Source organism: Rhinopithecus roxellana, chromosome 8 (assembly GCF_007565055.1).
Source record: "Rhinopithecus roxellana isolate Shanxi Qingling chromosome 8, ASM756505v1, whole genome shotgun sequence".
Taxonomy (NCBI): Eukaryota; Metazoa; Chordata; class Mammalia; order Primates; family Cercopithecidae; genus Rhinopithecus; species Rhinopithecus roxellana.
Genome location: NC_044556.1, coordinates 31675421 through 31696357, shown reverse-complemented (window position 1 = coordinate 31696357; position 20937 = coordinate 31675421). Strand labels below are relative to the sequence as shown.

At 40.9% G+C, this 20937-nt stretch overlaps 1 protein-coding gene across 5 annotated transcripts in view; it reads left to right on the top strand.

Moving 5' to 3' along the window:
- SORT1 (sortilin 1) overlaps window positions 1–20937 on the top strand; it is a 93925-nt gene that overhangs the window by 16800 nt on the left and 56188 nt on the right. For all 5 annotated transcript variants that reach the window (XM_030935160.1, XM_030935159.1, XM_030935158.1 and 2 more), the window contains 2 exons: window positions 17398–17457; window positions 19506–19579. In XM_030935160.1, the coding sequence (XP_030791020.1) occupies window positions 17398–17457; window positions 19506–19579 (134 nt within the window). The remainder of the gene's footprint in view (window positions 1–17397; window positions 17458–19505; window positions 19580–20937) is intronic.

Here is a 20937-nt window from a genome sequence, read left to right as displayed (position 1 = left end):
TTTTAACAATTATTAACAAGTAGAGATGAGGTCTTTTTTTTTTTTTTTTTTTTTTTTTTTTTTTTTTTTTTTTTTTTTTTTGAGACGGAGTCTTGCTCTGTCACCCAGGCTGGAGTGCAGTGGCCGGATCTCAGCTCACTGCAAGCTCCGCCTCCCGGGTTCCCGCCATTCTCCTGCCTCAGCCTCCCGAGTAGCTGGGACTACAGGCGCCACCACCTCGCCCGGGTAGTTTTTTGTATTTTTTAGTAGAGACGGGGTTTCACCGTGTTAGCCAGGATGGTCTCGATCTCCTAACCTCATGATCCGCCCGTCTCGGCCTCCCAAAGTGCTGGGATTACAGGCTTGAGCCACCGCGCCCGGCCAGAGATGAGGTCTTATTATTGCTGCCTAGGCTGTTCTCAAATTGCTGGGCTCAAATGATTCTTCTGCCTGGGCCTTCCAAAGTGGTAGGATTATAGGTGTGAGCCAACACACCCGGCCTGTGTGCATATTTATTTAACCTACTATTTCACCACTTCCTGGCCTATGTTAACGCTCTGTTCCAGTTAAAGTGACCTTCTAACCAGTCCCTTCAGCTCCCTGTGTGGTTTTTGCTTCTCCATCTTTGTTTCCCTGGCTTTGTTCCTGTCTGAATGCCCTTCTAGCCGTTGTTAGTTTTTTCCTGTTCTCCCCTATAATTTTGGACTATTCCATGTAATACAACACTTCTGTCTTGTGTTCAGTTTCATTTATAGAAGTTTTATTCCCTCAATGATAAACTCCTTAAAGGTAGGGTCCAGCTTGTACTATGAGTCCTTCATCACTTTTGCCTCCCACAGTGCTGAAGAAAGAGTAGTCATGAAATGTGTAATCTGGAGTCAGACAGACATGATATTGTAGCCTTGCTCTGCCACTTACCAACTTTTTGACTTTGAGCAAATTACTTAATGTCTCTGAGCCTGCTGCTTTCTTTATAAATTAACAGTGAGTACCTTAATATATATAATACTAATATAATAAGTGCTTAGTAAAGGTTAAATATTATTGTTTTTCTTTAATTCAGCAATGTTAATCGAGCACCTACACACATGAGGCACTCACTGTATCAGGTCCTGGGAACTGGTGTAGAACACCAGACCTCTATCCTGATGGAACTTTATGGACCAATAGAGAAAATGGCACTAAACGATATATAATTATAAATGTGGTAACTACCAAGAAGAAAAATAGTAACCACAGGAGAATAATTGACAGGTCTTTTTTAGTCTGGGGTATTAGGAAAGATTCACTGAGAAATTATTTAAACTGATACTTGAATAGAATTTTGCCAGGAAGAGTATCTCAGGCAGAGAGAACAACATGTTCATAAGGCCTGGGTCTAAAAGAGCTTGGCATACTCCAGGATCTGGAAGAAGGCCAGTGTGGTTGTAGCAGAGGGAATGGGGGAAGGGGTTAGCGCCCACACCCAAGGGATAAGCAGCCAGCCATCATGGTTCTCTCGGCTCAGTCAGCTGGCAACTGGAGCATATCTCTTTGTCACTTTCTTTTCTTTAAAATGAACTAAGATATAGCCGTTAAATGCAAAAAATTATGAAATGTAGCTATTTATTGAGAAATGAATTGTTTCATGGAAGTGACTTTCAAAAACTAAGCCTACCCTTTTGTAAGTGCCAAAGCGTTTTTGTTTGCTTGCTTTTTTAATGGAAATCATTCTAATATACTTCTCTGCTTCTTGGTCAACAATATGAGTCTAGGTCACTAAGAAGATAATAAATTATGCTATACCAGGACTGCTGTGGTTTGAGTGTGCCTCCCCAAATTCGTGTTTTAGGAACTTAATTGTCAATGTAACAGTATTAAGTGGTGGGTCTTTAACAGGTATTATATCATGAGGGCACCAACTCATGAATGGATTAAGGCCTTTATCCCAGGAGTGGGTTAATTATAATAGGGGGAGAGTTTGGTCCTATTTCTTTTATTTTTTCTTTTTCTTTTTTTTTTTTTTTTTTTTGAGACAGAGTCTCACTCTTTTGTCCAGGCTACAGTGCAGAGTTGTGATCTCAGCTCACTGCAACCTCTACCTCCCAGGTTCAAGGGATTCTCATGCCTCTGCCTCCCAAGTAGCTGGAATTACAGGTTTGTGCCACCATGCCTGGCTAATTTTTGTATTTTTAGTAGAGATGGGTTTTCACCATGTTGGCCAGGCTGGTTTCAAACTCCTGACCTCAAGTGATCCACCTGCCTTGGCCTCCCAAAGTGCTGCCATTACAGACGTGAGCCACCATGCCTGGCCTGTTCCTATTTCTTTTCTGTGTCTCCTGTGCTTGCTTCCAGTTTCTGCCATGGGATGATCCTTTACAGATGCCTATGCCATGCTTTTGGACTTCACAGCCTCCAGAACTGTGAGCTAAATAAACATCATTTGTTTATAAATTGCCCAGTCTTGGATATTCTCTTATAGCAACTGAAAATGGACTAAGACATGACTCACAGTATTTTAATGTGGTATAATATTTAATACCTACAGGGGCTATTGAGATATATGGGCTATCTTCTCCCATTTCAAATGTCCTAGATTATAAACTTAATGCCATTGTCTGCCTGTTTGCTTTTTTCCTGCAGAAATGATACTCCCTTTGTAATTCCTCTTGTAATATCCTCTTCCTCTTGCTGTTGTCCCTGTCTGTCTCTACATATATCACTCTCAAATTTGATTTGCTTCCTCTGTATGCTAAGAAAGCAGATTTCTAACATTAGACAATTCTAACCAGTTTAATAAATTGAATTAGAGTGATGGTCTGCAGATTTCTCTTAGAAGTCAAATGCACAGATTTTTAATGCATAATAGTGGCATCAGGGGTCTCCTTGCTTCTTTTCAGTGCGTATCCAGGTTGCTGAGGCATCTAAATCGTGGAGGTTGCTGTTGCCCCTGTCCTTTGAACACTGGCCTATTGTGGAGCAGGGAGCCGATCTCCAAAACAACAAAAACCCAGATACATAGCAGTTGAAAAGCAAACTGAGTGGCTGAATTGTTGATGAGTCATAGAATTTTAAAGCTTAGAAAGACTAGAAAGATTGTCGTTCTAGCCCCCTCACTTTGGTAATGATGTCAGGTTGTGCTGCCCAGTTTCACGCAGCTTTTTGCAGAGCTGGAAATAAAATTCGGGTTGACTGATTATTAGCCTGGTACTCTCCTCTGTATCATGCTCCCTCAGAAAACTCTGAATAATTAAATAGATTTGAAAACTTGCACATTATTTTGTAGTTAATTTTTTCATTTCCAAGAATAGACTCCATGAGAACTGGGACATTTGTGATCTTATTTCTGGCTCATGTTTTATGATTCTAGCAGTGCCTAATTTAACAGAGCTATATTCTGTTAGGATTTTCTTCCTGCCTGCAAAAGCATCACTCAGGTTGTGTTCTAGGCCTCACTGGGCTTTGGAAGACTAATCCTAGATCCCCAGTCTTTGTGGGATCACCAATGCCTTGCCTTCGTAATCCTCAGTTTTACTCCTGAGGAAATGGATTCCCAACAGAGAAAATGATTTGTGCCTACCATCCCAGCCAGTTAGTTACTGGGTGAGGCTTAACGTTCTTTCGTAGTTTTGTTTTCAGTGTGACAGGCTGACTTCTGTAGATTAAAAGTCTAGTGTGTTTAGCCTTTCTTTTTAGATTTCTGTGCCTAAGATGCCTGTTGATAGGGTATAATCTTCAGTAGCTCAGAGCATGTATCATCACAGCACATGGTAGGCATGCAGACATATTTGTTGAAAGAGGGCATGTATGTGAAGAATGCCATCATTGAATTCACCTCCTTCTTTGCTTGTCAAAAAGGCTGCTCCTAATGGGTACATGGTCAGGCCGTCAGCAAGTGGCTTTTAAGCTGGGCCTTGCCTTGGGAAAACTGACCCACACGCAGTAGTGCCAGTGTTAGTTTTTTCAGTGTTTTATTTTTGATTATGTGTGTAACTAAAGATAGAAGTTTCTCATGACTAGATTTTTTTCCAAGCTACAGTGACTCTTGGGCCCAACTTTAAATTTTCCAAGCTTATGGTAACAGTAATTTAATTTGGCTTCTAGTTTAATTAGATGTGAAGATGGTTGTTTCCATGAAGAATCTTGTGAACAGAACCTAGGGAGTATTCAGATGATCCCAGAAATGGACATTGTGCTAATTCATGAACTCTGAAGTGTGGGGGCCTCCTGCTTTAAGATGGTAGGCAATAAATGCTTGGATGAGTCTTATATCATCAGCTCTCAAGGTGGATGCCTTTCAGAGAAGGTAGTACAAGCTGTCCCCTGCTTTCTAACATAATGAATTCCTGAAAATCTATTTGACAGTCAGATGGCAGCTATAAATGCCAGCCAGTTACTTCTGCTTCGGAGCTCCCCTACCGAGGGCAGTAGATGGCTGTTGGTACCATCTGGGACACCAGAAATCACTATTCAATAGGTAATGGACAAAAGGCTCTGAATGTGACTCTGAAAAGGCAGCTTAGTGTATCAGTGATTAATGATATTAGGAGGTCTACCTTACGTCAGAACCACCTATGTTCCTGTGCCTCAGTGTAGCAGGGGCTCTTGACCTATCCTATAACCTTCTGGTATACCTGTTAGCTAGTGTAATATAAATAATAAACTAACATGCATCCAGGCTCAGTGGTTCACGCCTATAATCCCAGCACTTTGGGAGGCTGAGGTGGGCAGATCACTTGAGGTCAGGAGTTCAAAACCATCCTGGCCAACATGGTAAAACCCCGTCTTTACTAAAAATACAAACATTAGCCAGGTGTGGTGGCATGCACCTGTAATCTTAGCTACTGGGAAGGCTGAGGCATGAGACTTGCTTGAACCTGGAAGGTGGAGGTTGCAGTGAGCTGAAATCACACCACTGCACTCCAGCCTGGGTAACAGAGTGAGACTTTGCCCCCAAAAAATAAATTAGTTAATTAGTTAACATGGTCTATGTGTGCTTTTTATATTACCCTTTCCTTTATACTTTTTCTTTTTTTTTTTTTTTTAACTAAAAATAGCTTACTTACATAGTTTTATTTTAAAAATGATTTCTGCCAATTGGAGGTAGAATGAGAGTAATTCATGCACTCTAGAAAAACTATAAAGAAGAGTGCACCCGTGTCAATTCTATAATACGACGGTTGCTATTGATATTTTAAAGGGTATCCTTCCAGATATCTTTTTTTTTTAGAGACAGTGTTGCTTTGTCATCCAGAGTAGAGTGCAGTGGCACAATCATGGCTAACTGTAGCCTTGACCTCCTGGGCTCAAACAGTGTATCTGGGACTACAGGTGCTTGCCACCAGGCCTGGGTAGTTTTTATTGTTGTTGTTGGTTTTGTGGAGCAAAGTCCCACTATGTTGCCCAGGCTGTTCTTAAACTCCTGAGCTTAAGCAATTGTCCTGCCTCAGCCTCCCAAAGTGCTAGGATTATAGGTGTGAGCCACTGTGCCCGGTCCCAGATATCATTTTAACCATAAATATGCACATATGTTGTCACATGCTGTTTTGTAGCCTACTTTTTACTAATATGCTATGAATATCTTTCAATGTCAGTAAATACCTGAAACATTTTTGTTTTTGTTTTTTAAAATTTTTTTAAATGTTTCTTTTTTTCCTTGTTCTTGAAACATTTTTAATAGCACCTGATAAATTGTTATATGGTATAACATAATTTACTTAACAAATCTCCAGTTCTTCATTTGTAATATACAGGTATAGTAATATCTCATGGGGTTATGTGGATTAAATAATAATGTGTATAAGATACCTAACACAGAAGATGACCTGTGGGGAATGTTCAGTAGTTGTTAGCTGCAGTAATCACCCCAATATATGGCATCTTTTATAAAGGTGTGTGATTATCCCCTTATGACAAATTCCTAAGAATAGGATTTGCTCGGTCACGTGATATGGATGTTTTCAGTTTTTATTTGCATCACCAAATAGCTCTCCAGAAAAATTACAGCAATTTATGTACTCCCACCCACCATAGAAGAAGGTACTGTGGTCCCTATGCTGTCACTGGATACATTTTGTCAAGTCTTTTAATCTTTGCCAGTCTGAAAGGCAAAAATGTCATATTTTTCTTTTTCTTTCTTGGCTCACTGCAGCCTCTACCTCCTGGGCTCAAGCCACCCTCCTATCTCAGCCTCCTGAGTAGTTGGGACTACAGGTGCACACCACCATACCCGGCTAATTTTTTTTAAATTTTTTGTGGAGACAGGGTTTTGCCATGTTGCCCAGGCTGGTCTCAAATTCCTGGGCTTAAGTGATCCTCCCGCCTTGGCCTCCCAAAGCGCTGGGATTACAGGTGTGAGCCACTGCACCGGCCTGGTTTTTTTTTTTTTTTTTTTTTTTTTTAAGAGATTAAATAGCTTTTCATATGTATATTGGCCATTTCTTTGTCCTTCTATGAATTGGGTGCTCATGTTCTTTGCCTATTTTCCAAAAACCTGTTTGAGGTTTTGGCCTGTTTCTTATTGATTTGAAAACCTTTCTATATTAATATTTTATCATGTTACAAATAATTTTATATTAATTGAAACCCTTTTATATTAATTGAAACCCTTTCTACATTAATACTTTGTCATGTTACAAATAATTTTCCCCAGTTTTTTTCAGCTTTCTCTTTGGTGTTTTGCATAAACTTTTTACGTAGTCAAAGTAAATCCTTAAATATTGGTTCTGATTTTTGTAGCATTTTTGTAAAGGTCTTCCTATTCCAAGGTTATAAAAATATTCACTTACACTTCTGGTATCGTTTTTTGACCCAGAGTCTCACTCTGTCACCCAGGCTGGAGTATAGTGGTGCCATCACAGATCACTACAGCCTCAAACTCCCAGGCTCAAGCAATCCTCCCACCTCAACCTCCTTAGTAGCTGGGACCACAAACGCATGCTATGCCACCACACCTGGCTATTGTTTTTTGTTTGTTTGTTTTCTTTTTTGGTAGAGACAGGGTCTCACTATGTTGCCCAGACTGGTCTCAAACTCCTGAGCTCAAGCAATCCACCCACCTTGGCCTCCCAAAGTGCTAGGATTACAGGTGTGAGCCACTGTGCCTGGTCATTTCTAGTATTTTTATAATTTACTTTTTTTACATTTAAATCTGCTCCCTATATGGAATTTATTTAGGCATTTTAAGAAGGGAGTTATGAATTCAGCTTTTTATTTTTTATTTTTCCAAATAGCCAGTTTTTCCAGTGTTCTTATACCACTAACTTGAAGTGCTAGCTTTATCATGTGCTAAAGAAACCTCATCCATTCCTGATCTGTTTTGCTCTATTGATTTGTCTGTTCCTGCTCCAGTAACTCTGTAATGGGATTAATAAATTTTTCCAAAAGTGGCAATAATTTCGTGCTCATCTGCTCCTGGTAGAATCAAGCTGACATTTTACCCAACTACTCTTAAACTTCTTGGCTTCTGTGCTTCCTATCCTGGGGTAGGATTAGGTCATCTGAATTACAGTATTTGTAATTCAGGCTCCTCAGGGTACTGGCTTTTGGACTGTTGAGCAGAGAAACAACATATTTACATAGTTTTCCTTAATTTTGACGTGTTTCTAGATCATACATTTAGCTGACTCCTTAGCAATATGTAGTTACCAGATCATGTTCTCTTTGTGCCAAATGAAGCTTGTCCAACCCACAGCCCACGGGCCACATGTGGCCCAGGGTGGCTTTGAATGCGACCCAATACAAATCCATAAACTTTCTTAAAATGTTATGAGATTTTTTTGTATGATTTCCTTTTAAGCTCATTAGCTATTGTTAGTGTTAGTGTATTTTATGTGTGGCCCAAGACGATTCGTCTCCCAGTGTGGCCCGGGGAAGCCAAAAGATTGGACACCCTTCAACTAAATAATCTGCCTCTTAGGCGTGCTACATTAAAGCAGCACAGCTTTTTTTTTTTTGAGACGGAGTTTCACTTTGTCACCCAGGCCGGAGTGCAACTGCACAACCTCGGCTTACTGCAACCTCTGCCTCCTGGGTTCAAGTGATTCTTCTGCCTCAGCCTCCTGAGTAGCTGGGCCTACAGGTGCGTGCCACCACGCCCGGCTAATTTTTGTATTTTTAGTAGAGATGGAGTTTCACTGTATTGGTCAGGCTAGTCTTGAACTCCTGACCTCAGGTGATCCACCCGCCTCGTCCTCCCAAGGTGCTGAGATTACAGGTGTGAGCCATCATGCCTGGCCTACAGCTGTTGTTTACCAGAAACAAAACATGCTTCAATTCTCCCCACGCTCTCCATTTGAATTATCATTTATACAACTAACACATAATATCTTTATATATATATATAAAGTGTTTTATATGCTATATATAAATATTAATTTATATTAATATAATATAATAACATGACAAAATATTAATATATATGCTATATGTATATAAAGTGCTATATATATAAAACATTCACTCTACCTTCTGTTGGATGGACTCTGCAACATAGTACTAGATGTTTTTGTATGATTCATTATTTTAATATTATAGAACATTCTTTGGTAATATTGTGTCAGAGGTTTTGGGTTTTCCCTTCCTATAGGAATTATTCTGCCTTTCAGTTCTTTCTAGCAACAAAGCTTTATCCTCTGCTCATATTTCTTTTATTCTTCTTACTTTGTCCTTGATTAGAGCAATTGAGCCATAACTTATTGACTCATTATTTTCAGCTGTATATATCGTCAGACACCATTCTTGTCTAAGTGATCCAGTGGCTTCTCTCAGCTTTCTTTGGTCTTTCAAGCCGGAGTACTATTTCTAAAATGTCTTCTTAAAGATACTTCCTTTTCACCATTTTTATTTTCCTTCTATTTCAACCTTAACTTTCTTTATTCTGACCTTGAGATTCTTCTTCTTATTATTATTTAAATATAGACAGGGTCTCTCTCTGTTGTCTAGACTAGAGTGCAGTGGCATGATCATAGCTTACTGCAACTTCAAATTCCTGGGCTCAAGTGATCCTCCTACTTCAGCTTCCTGAGTAGCTAGAACTACAGGTGTGCACCACCATGCTTGGCTGATTTTTAAATTTTTTGTAGAGATGGGGGTCACTATATTGCCCAGGCTGGTCTTGAACTTGTGGACTCAAGTGACCCTCCCAACCTCAGCCTCCCGGTGTGCTGGGATTACAGGCATGAACTACCATACTCAGCCTGAAATTCTTTTTTTGTTATAACAAGTCTTAATAGCATTTACTGTATAGTCAGCATATTACTAGAGGGTGATATTAATAGATTTTATTTGTGTTCTTTGAAAATTTTCAAGATACTTGCATGTTATCTTCCTGTATGTTCTACCTGCACCGCTGCCTTCTCTCATTGCCTTGCTCTTGCTTATATCTGCCTCCCAACTCTGTAAACTCTGCTTAAATCTCAGTATTCATACCTTTATTTTTTCACTTGAAATTTGAATTTCTCTTCTATATAGACTACCCCTGCTCAATGCCTCTAAACACTTAGATGTGTTCAGGGCATCTTTACCAATGTTTAGCTACATGAAGCTAATGGTAACTACAATGGGAAGGAGAGGAGTAAGGTCACCATCGTGTGTGGACAGCTAAGAACACATACCAGTGTATAAGAGTGTCTTGGCTGGCTGGAAGAGCATAGGAATAATTCAACCATTATTTACTGAGACAGCAGTAACCGTGTTAGAAGGAAGATTACACACATATCAATAATGTTAGTTCAGGACAAACAGCTATCGTGAGTTAAAAAAAAAATACTAAGAAAAAGAAAGAATGTTAGTAGCAGGAGTTTGTGAATAAACTTTTATGGAAATGTTTGTGGAGCATCTAATACGTATAAGACCTTGTGCTAGGTCTGATGGGTAATACCAAATTATAGTGTCTGCCGTTAAGAAGTTATAGCATAATTTGAGAGGAAGACAAATATGTAAATAGTTCTACATGTATAGTTTATGTGTACGTATAGTTTACATTTATATATAAATATAAATAGTTATAGTACAAGGAGTATCCGTAAATGCTGTGAGGGTAATGCTTAGGAAGAGGAGATTACTTTGAGCTGTGATAATTACAAACCAGAATGGTTCGTTTTGCAGTGAAAAATGGGACTTTGGCTGTCTTTCAGATCTTTTGCACTGGTGTAGTCTGTCCCCTGTGGCTGTCAAAAAGAAACACCCACCGTAGAATGCTGAGGAGCAATGGACAAGTGCGGAAACACAGAACTTTTCCTTTTTGAAACGTGCGTTTTTTTCAACTTTTAGATTTAGGGGTACATGTGCAGGTTTGTTACCTGGGTATATCGTGTGATGCTGGAATACAAATGCTCCCATCACTCAGGTAGTGAACATAGCACCCAACGGTTAGTTTTTCAATACTCACCTCTGTCCCTCCTCTAATAATCCCGTTTCTATTGTTGCCATCTTTATAGTCCATGAGTACCCAGTGTTCACCTCCCATTATAAGCGAGAGCATGTGGTATTTGGTTTTCTGTTTCTGTGTTAATTTGCTTAGCGTAATGGCCTCCATCTGCATCCATATTGCTGCAAGGGACAGGATGTATGTCATTTGTTTTATGGCTCCGTAGTATTACATGGTGTATATAGACCGTATTTTCTTTATCCAGTCCACTGCTGATGGGCACCTAGGTTGATTCCATGTCTTTGCTATTGTCAGTAGAGCTATAATTAACATAGTGCATGTGTCTTTTTGGTAGAATGATTTGTTTTCTTTTGGATATATACCCAGTAACGGGATTGCTGGGTCAGATTACACAGTTCTCTTTTAAGTTCTCTGAGAAATCTCCAAATCACTTTTCACAGTGGCTGAACATTCCCTCCAACAGTGTATAATCATTCCCTTTTCTCCACAGCCTCACCAGTACCTGTTTTTTTTTTTTTTTTTTTGATGTTTTAATAATAGTAGTCACTTTCTAGTATGAGATGGTATCTCATTGTGAAACCTGCGTTTTTGAAAAATAGTTTCACTTGCTATAGAACTACAGTTTGACTGTTTTTTACCCAGTACTTTAAATATGTTACTCTACTGTCTGGCTTGTATTGTAGGAAAAGTCTGCTATCATTCTTTGTTTCTCTGTATATAATGTCATCTTTTTTGTGGATGCTTTTAAGATTTTTCTCTATTGCTGATTTTAGATTATTTGACTATGATATGATGTGCTTTGGTGTATTTTTCACCATGTTTCTTGAGCTTAGGGTTTCTGAGCTTCTTGGATCTCTGGGTGTACCCTTTTCATCACATTTGGGGAAATTTTGGCTATTATATCTTAACTTTTTTTTCTGTCTCCAGCCCAGCCTCCTCTAGATGCCCTGATTGCATATGTAATCAGCTGCCTGAAGTTGTTCTACTTCAAAAAGAATGACAGAGCCATCGCTGAGCTGTAGAACAACTTCAAGAACATTTGTAGAAACTAGAACATCTTCTAAATTGATGGCTCTGTTCGTTTTTTGTCTTTTCTTATCTCTGTGTTTCACTTTGGATAGTTTCTGTTGGTATGGCTTCAGGTTCACACTCATCTCTTCTACAGTGTCTAATCTCCTGTTCAGCCTATCCATTGTTTGTTTTGTTTGTTTGTTTGTTTGTTTGTTTTTGAGACGGAGTCTCACTCTGTTGTTCAGGTGGAGTTCAGTGGTGCAATCTCGGCTCAATACAGCCTCCACCTCCCAGGTTCAAGCAATTCTCCTGCCTCAGCCTTGTGAGTAGCTGGGACTACAGGTGTATGTCACCACACCTGGCTAGTTTTTGTATTTTTAGTAGAGACAAGTTTTCACTATGTTGGCAAGGCTGGTCTCGAACTTCTGAACTCAGGTGATCTGCCCACCTCAGCCTCCCAAAGTGCTGGGATTACAGGTATGAGCCACAGCGCCCTATCCAGCATACTTTTCATCTCAGACATTGTAATTCTCATTTCTACAAGTCTAATTTAAGTCTTTTTCTTTTTTTTTGAAACAGTGTTTCACTCTTGTTACCCAAGCTAGAGTGCAGTGGTGCAGTCTCTGCTCACTGCAACCTCTGCCTTCTGGGTTCAAGTGATTCTCCTCCCTCAGCCTCCTGAGTAGCTGGGATTACAGGTGCCCACCACCACACCCGGCTAATTTTTAGTATTTTAGTAATTTTAGTATTTCTAGTAGAGACGGGATCTCACCATGTTGGCCAGGCTGGTTGAACTTCTGACCTCAAGTGATCCGCCCACTTTGGCCTGTCAAAATGCTGAGATTATAGGCATGAGCCACCACGCCTAGCCTGATTTAAGTCTTTCAAAAATTTTTTTTCTTTAACATTCTCAATTCATTCTCTAATTTCTTGTGGAGTACAGTTACAACTGTTTCAGTGTCCTTATCTACTAATTATCTTTGTTATTTCTGAGTCAGTTTGATTTTTCTCTTCATTATGGGTCCTGATTTCTTCTTTGCGTGCCTGGTTATTTTTTTTGTTTTTGTTTTTTTTTTGTTTTTTTTTTTTGGGATGGAGTCTCGCTCTGTCTCCCAGGCTGGAGTGCAGTGGCGCGATCTCGGCTCACTGCAAGCTCCGCCTCCCAGGTTCACGCCATTCTCCTGCCTCAGCCTCCCAAGTAGCTGGGACTACAGGCACCCGCCACCACACCCGGCTAATTTTTTTTGTATTTTAGTAGAGATGGGGTTTCACGGTGTTAGCCAGGATGGTCTCGATCTCCTGACCTCGTGATCTGCCCGTCTTGGCCTCCCAAAGTGCTAGGATTACAGGCGTGAGCCACTGCGCCTGGCGCCTGGTTATTTTTAAAAATTTATTTTAAGAGACAGGGTTTTGCTCTGTTGCTCAGGCTGGAGTACAGTGGTATAATCATAGCTCACTGTAGCCTCAAACTCCTGGGCTCAAGAGATCCTTCTGCCTCAGCCTCCCAAGTAGAGAGGGCTAACAAGCATGTGTAACCATGCCTAACTGATTTTTTTAAATTGTTTTTGTGGAAATGGGGGTCTTGCTACATTGCCCAAGCTGGCTTCAAACTCCTGGCCTCAAGTGATCCTCCCACCTTGGCTTCCCAAAGGGCTGGGATTATACACATGAGCTGCTGCACCTACCCACCTGATGATTTTTCAGTTGGATATTGTGAGTTTTTGCTTGTTGGATGCTAGATATTTTTATATTCTTATAAATATTCTTGAACTTTGTTCTGGAACACTGATTACTTGGAAACAGTTTGATCCTTTTGGGTCTTGCTTTTAAGCTTTTTTTAGGCGGGACCAGCACAGCGTTAAGTCTGGGGTTATTTTTCCTTACCACAGAGGTAAATGTTTCTGAGTACTCTACCCAATTTCCTTGAAATACAAGGTTTCCTATTATGGTTGCTGGGAACAAGGATTATTCCTGTTGCTGTATGAGGTCTGAATATTGTTCTCTGCCATCCTTTCAGGTAATTATTTCCCTGGCCTCAGGTAGTTTCCTCACATGCGTGTGCTGTTCGGTGTTTAGCAGAAGACTTGGTGGGGTGACAGGGGAGGCCCACTACTCAGATCTCCAGAAATTTTTTTCTTTGTAAGTCTTTCTACTCTCATCTTCTGCCCTGTGAACCTCTTTGGCCTCCCCAGACTATCAGCTTCCTCTCTTCAGTTTAGGGAGAACTCTGCCCCTCCCCTGTACTGTGCCTGAAATTCTCTCCAGGCAGTAAGCCAGTAAGCTGTAGGGTACTCCTCGTTCAGTTCCTTTTCTTTCAGGAATCGTCGTCCTTTGTGCCTGGTGTTCAGTATCTTGGAAACAGTCATTTCATATATTCTGTGTGTTTGTTTGTTTGAGATGGAGTCTTACCCTGTTGCACAGACTGGAGTGCAATGGCGCGATCTTGGCTCACTGCAGCCTCCACCTCTTGGGTTCAAGCAATTCTCTGCCTCAGCCTCCCAAGTGGCTGGGATTACAGGTGCACTACCGTGCCTGGCTAATTTTTTGTATCTTTAGTAGAGACGGGGTTTCACTCGAACCCCTGACCTCGTGATCCACCTGTGTCAGCCTCCCAAAGTGCTGGGATTACAGGCATGAGCCACCGCGCCCAGCCTATTCTGTGTGTGTGGTTTTTTTTTTTATTATTAGCTGTTTCCGGTAGAAAGGTAAATGGGATCCCTGTCACTCTATCTTGACCAGAAGCAGAAGTCCACTCTGAAATGAACTTTTACATTTCATACCCATGTCTGTCATGGGGAAGTTAAGTGGGCCTGGCCTTATCTTTTTACTTCATCATCCTCTTTTTCAGAACTTCATAAGTAGTTCTTCAAGAATTCAGTACTTATTGTGTGTGCCCACTGTGCACTGTGCTGTGTGTTAGCTGCTGAAATGTACGGGCTTGATTCCTTTACCAGATGGACGTCAGGTCTAGTGGGGAGGACAGGCAAGGTTCTTGTGGCTACAATTAAAAGTGCTGTAATACATATTTTGAAAGATCTAAGATGCCACTGCAGTGTAGAATGACATGTGTGTTGTCTTAAATATTAGAAATGATTCTGGATTAGGATTGATGGCTTTGTGCTGACTTGTGAATTCTGTCTCCTAACTATGACCAGGTTGTCCGCCCTTTCCTGGACATCCATATTTTTTCTCCCATAGAAAGGCCAGGATTGAATCTGTACTCTTGGGTCCCTAGTTCTCCTGGATTTATCTCCTTTCCATATGACCTTTTCTTTCTGCTTAACCTTTGGGCCTGCTGTAACATCTCATTTCATTTTTCTTTTTGAACTTTCACCAGTGTAAGAATGTTAGAGACTGAAATATTAAAAAATTGGTTGCATTTGCTATAGGTAGATGAGTTTTTCAGTGAGTTTGCCCATTTTCAAAAGCAAATCTTCACTGGTTATTTGGAGCGGATGGGAGGGAAGCTTAAGGGTAGTAGAAAACCACAGTTTTGCTGGGTGCAGTGGCTCAAGCCTGTAATCCCAGCACTTTGGGAGGCCGAGGCGGGTGGATCACGAGGTCAGGAGATCGAGACCATCCTGGCTAACACGGTGAAACCCCGTCTCTACTTAAAAATACAAAAAAACTATCCGGGCGACGAGGCAGGCGCCTGTAGTCCCAGCTACTCGGGAGGCTGAGGCAGGAGAATGGCGTAAACCCGGGAGGCGGAGCTTGCAGTGAGCTGAGATCTGGCCACTGCACTCCAGCCTGGGTGGCAGAGCAAGACTCCGTCTCAAAAAAAAAAAGAAAACCACAGTTTTGCTAGTAAATCCGGCCTACATTTCCAAAGGAACTCTTTGGATGATGAATGAAGTCCATTACCATTTCAGCTGTTTCAGTGAAGCTGAGAGTTGCCAGTGACACGTGGTAATCCTCGTTCTATAGTTGAGCAGTAGGAAAATGGGGGTAATGCCAGTCTGCATTGACTGGGTCAGCTGTGTAGAGCATTGCCTGAAAAGTAAAAGTTGCAGTCCTGATTGGCTCACGACTGATATCTTACAGCCTGGTGAAGACAACCACGAATTCCAGTGCCATAATTGATGGACTTTTTCTTTCCTCTTAGTCAGTTATGACAGGACCTTCCTTGGAAAGATAACCTATGTTTAGATGACTGTGATCTTAGCCTTTGTGATCTGCCTGGTGCTTGTGGTAGCTCTGGATGTTCCTGTTTTTCCTGAAGGACCTCATTGATGTCAGTTCAGACACTATGCTCACTCGAGAATGTGTGGTTTTGCTATGTGTGAAATATCGTATAAGACACGCTGCTTTGTCACTTTTAAGCTTCTGGTTTCAGAAGCTCTAGCAGCCCTACTTTTTCTCAGATGCCTGGCAAGCCTGCATGTCTGAATAACCCTTCTGTCCTGCAGAGGCTGTGAGAAGCTCTGCCGAGCATTTGAGAGTTAACCATTATTTACGGAGCAAGACCTGCGTGAGGCACTGATGGTACTAACTTACAGAAATTGTGTCAGATTCTTTTGACATCAAAGGTACTGATGGTCCAGAGGGGAAATCACATAGGTGAATTCAGAAGCCCGTTCAAGACTACAAGAGAAAATTCCAAGATAAACAAAACAGTTCATGTTTTGAGTTCTGTTTCTTTAGATTTCTATGTTGGGATCAGTGGCTTGAGTGACCGAGTAGCTGACATCCCAACCATTTTTAGACATGTTCTATTTTGAGGTTGAGTTTGTGGTTTGGGAAGGATGTGTAATCATTTTCAACAAATGCTTACTGAGTGTGCAAAGTATTCCTGTGGTAGGCACAGGGAGTACCAAGAAGTATAAAGTTACATTCCCTGGCTTCTAAGGAGCTTCTCATATCTGGGAGGGCAAGGCATGTTTAAGATTTTAAAATCTTAGTAAGATTATAAGTCTTAAGAAAAAAGCATAATCATCAACAATTATTAGAAATATATACTGAACTATTAAACTGTCCAAGAAATGGGGCTTGGGTGGTGAGCATGTGGCCTGGAAAAGAGAAGGATCTTCACTTTTTGCTATATAGATTCTATATAGTATGTAATTTCTATATGGTTTGAAATTTTTGCCAAGTGCAGTTATTGCCTCTTTGGTTTTTTTTTTTTTTTTTTATCAGTTATAAAAATGATAGAGAACAGAAGATTGTATTAATACATATAATATTAACCTTGAGTATCTCTATGTAGTAGGATTGTGAATGACTTATTTTTTTTTTTTTTGAGACGGAGTCTCGCTCTGTGTGAATGACTTATTTTTATTATACCTTGTTATAATTGTCTGCATCTCCTTTAATGAATATATATTATTGTATAAGTAGAGAAAGGAAGTATTTAAAAAACAAAACCCAAAACCACCTACAATGATGATTATAACTATATTTTAACATGCTTACTATATTTTGAATATAACATACCAGTTTTCCCTTTTTTACCTCCTTACTCTCACTGCAGCTCTAGTGAGGTTGTTTTATTATTATCATTATTACTATGGTTATTAAATAAAAAGGTGAAACAAAGGCATTTGCTTCTTGCTTCTGCCCCTTGTCATTTTGAGTGAGCTAGCCTAGAAGTAAAAGGAATCCAGTTATGAACTTCTCAGCTATACTGTAAAAGATGCCCAGAAAAATTTAAATTATGCTGATTTGGTTACAATTACGCCTGCCAGTGTGGGCTATGATCTCTTGTTTTAAAGCATCCTAAAAATACTTTGCTATACCTTTATATTTAGTTCTGTTGGAGAAAGCAGTTAGATTATCCCATCTCCCCATCTGGTGCAGTAAAGAAAACTCATCTGCTTGGCTTACTTTGTGTAAAAGAGAATTTAAATTTCCAGGTTATTTGTGATTCATATTAAGTAGTTAAATCTCATCTCTCCCAAATTTTGTACTGGGAATCCATATCCCCTTTATAATTATGAACTTAATTACTCTGAACAGTAATAAAGTTCAGATATTTAAAGAAGCCAAAGATTGAAGGAGAGTACTGTGATTTCTAAATTAATTTTTTTTTCCCCTTATAGCATGTGTTTGATGATCTCAGAGGCTCAGTATCCTTGTCCTGGGTTGGAGATAGCACTGGGGTAAGTCATATTTTGAGTCTGTTATTTCAACCCAGCAAGAAGATGACAACAGATTTGGGGGGCGGTTAAGCACCTAATATCATTTCTTCCTAAAACTGTCTTTAGCTTCAATCACAGGAAATGCCGCAAGACAGACTTTCAGGAAGTTGTAGTTGTGTTGGTTTTGCTTTAGAACTGAGAACATCTTTTTTTAGGGTGCGGTGGGGACGGAGTTTCACTCTTGTTGCCCAGGCTGGAGTGCAATAGCGCGATCTCGGCTCACTGCAACCTCCGCCTCCCAGGTTCAAGCGATTGTCCTGCCTCAGCTTCCCAAGGAGCTGGGATTACAGGCACCCACCACCATGCACAGCTAATTTTTTGTATTTTTAGTAGAGATGGGGTTTCACCATGTTGGCCAGGCTGGTCTCGAACTCCTGACATCAGGTGATCCACACGCCTCAGCCTCCCAAAGTGCTGGGATTACAGGTATGAACCACTGCGCCTGGCCGGGAACGTCTTCTGATCACCTTCTTCCACAGTAGGAAGATGGACACCTTTTCAGTCCTTGGTGGCTGCTTAGCATCAAGATGAGCAAGAAGGAAGAGGAAAGAGAGTGCTCTGTATTGAGAAGGGAAGCTCACAATACTTGGGAAAACCCCTATATAGAAACAGAAAATGTCCATTAAAAACATCCTGGCACTTTTCCTCCAAACTGTATTCTTCCTGTGTCCTTTCCCACAGGTGTGTTGAGGGACTGTGGTGCCCATGGGCTCATGATTGTTCATCTGTTGTCCTTGCCCCTACCACAAAAGAGGTACTGTCAGGATTGGGGGACTGGAAGGAGGATCAGTCAGCTCCTTATCCCTCCTGATATACAGCTGGGCTTCCACTACGAGGTCATGCTGAGGATACATTGGCCTCTGGTCTTAAATCAGGACTTGTTGCCTGGCTGTCTTATTATCCTGCTTGAACAAGAGTGGAGGCAACATCTCCTGCCTCCTGGTATTCCATAATGCATGTGTCATAGCATTGAGGCACATGATAGTTATATTAGAAGCCTAAAGAAATAAAATATTGGTGCTGAAAAGCAAATTGTAAATTTCTTATTTTGATTAATTTTTAAACTTCTAGTAGAATTTCTTTAAGCATAGCTCAGTTTTTTCTAGAATTTGAGTTGTACCCTAATTTCCATGATTTACCCTTTTATCTTAGATAGTTGGTATCTCCAAGATTTCTTTTTTTCTTTTTTTTTTTTTTTGAGACAGAGTCTCGCTCTGTCACCCAGGCTGGAGTGCAGTGGTGCGATCTTGGCTCACAGCAACGTCCGCCTCCCAGGTTCAGGCAATTCTTATGCCTCAACCTCCCAAGAAGCTGGGACTACAGGCATGTGCCACCCTGCCCAGCTAATTTTTGTGTTTTAAGTAGAGACAGGGTTTCACCATGTTAGCCAGGCTGGTCTCGAACTCCTGACCTTAAGTGATCCGCCCACCTCAGCCTCCCAAAGTGCTGTAATTACAGGCATGGGCCACCATGCCCAGCCGTCTTCGAGATTTATCATATGGCTTTCTGAGACTCCCTAGACTCTTACAGTAATCCATCCAGAATCATTTCCTCATGCATAGTTTTTGGTAGATAAAGTACTGAAAAAATGAATTTCATGAAGAACCAACAACAAGGAGAAGAAAAAGACAGACAGACATGACACAGTGACCTCTATGAGAACACCCACGCTATTCTAACCTCTGTAAGGAGAAAAGGGAGAGGGTTCTTGCCTGAGAGTATCTTACAATAGTATGGATACAAAATAGTTAAAGCCTTCTTTTATTTTAATGTGTATTTGAGTAGTCAGCCTCACTGCTTCAGTGGAGGTGATGGGGATCATCCCAACAAAATGAGCTGAGGACTTTCTCATCATTCTCAGCCCTAGTACCTAGATCCTTCTAGACTTTGGGGAGTACTACAAAGTAGGGATATCAAAAGTCTTTTAGGTGTTGGCTTAATCTTGAACACATATCAGCATGTGATTGGAGTATCTTTTTGATTTATGGAATGCTTTTTTCTCTCTCCAGGTCATTCTAGTCTTGACTACCTTCCATGTACCACTGGTAATTATGACTTTCGGACAGTCCAAGCTATATCGAAGGTGAGATCAATAACACGCGTTGGAGCATTTGACTAAGTAACATATTGAGAATGTAGATTCTCCCTTTTCTAGACATGATGGCGTGTAACAGTTGATAAAAAAGATCTTCTAGCCATCTTAAGTTTTCACCAGACTGTCACACTTAGCACATGTTGTTGTTGTTGTTGTTGTTGTTGTTGTTGTTTTGAGACAGGGTCTCACTCTGTCTCCCAGGCTGGAGTGCAGTGGCGTCATCTTGGCTCACTGTAACCTCTGCCTCCCTGGCTCAAGCCGTCCTCCCACTTCAGCCTCCCAAGTAGCCAGGACTGCAGGCACACGCCACCATGCCCGGCTAATTTTTTGTATTTTTTGTAGAGATGGGGTTTCCCCATGTTGCCTAGGCTTGTACCTGAGCTCCTGGGCTCGAGTGATCTGCCTGCCTCAGCCTCCAAAAGTGTTGGGATTGCAGGCGGGAGCCACTGTGCCCAGCCCCCAGCACACTTTTTAACGTCTACTTTTTTTTTTTTTTTGAGACAGGGTGTGGCTCTGTCACTCAGGCTGGAGAGCAGTGGCGCAAACACGGCTCATTGCAACCTCTCCCTCCCAGGTTCAAGCCATCCTCCCACCTCAGCCTCCCAAGTAGCTGGGATTACAGGCATGTACCTCTATGCCTGGGTAATTTTTGTATTTTGGATAGACAGGGTTTCACCATGTTGCCCAGGCTGGTATTGAGCGCCTGGGCTCAAGCTATCTGCCTACCTCGGCTTCCCGAAGTGCTGGGATTACAGGTGTGAGCCACAGTGCCTGGCCTTAACATCTAATTAGCAACTGAAAGAAGTATGAAAAGGGACCTGGTTCCAAGGAGGTTGGTTTGACCTGACTGAGGGGCAGAACAATAAAGGAAGATGAAGAAAGAGTCTATAGCGCTGTGTGTTTGTGTTCATTTATATGGATATTTATTTGTGGGAAGGTAGTATGGAGTTTAAAAAGTCTTTCTGTTAAGTTTGAGCACAAAATGGTTTTTTATATTCCTGAAATAAAAATCTTCATTGTACTTTCCCAGCAAATATTATTTATACAGCATTTTGAGGCCTAAGCAGATTATTTTTACGTAAGAAGGAGGCTGTCAGGTCAGACCTACCAAAATGCTTTGTAGTGTTCACACTGGTGATAATGATGGTAACTTGTGTTCTGGAACCACAACCTATACTGTGACATTGGTGAAGTTTTAGAGTTGTCTTTTTAAAGGTATGACTTGGTTAAAAAGTAGGTTCCATTCCTTAACAGTAAGATTCAAGACCAACTAATTCCTAGAGATTGCTGAATGATTGTGTCTTCTCAATCATTTATGTCTGTCTCATTTTCCCCTAGGGACCTAA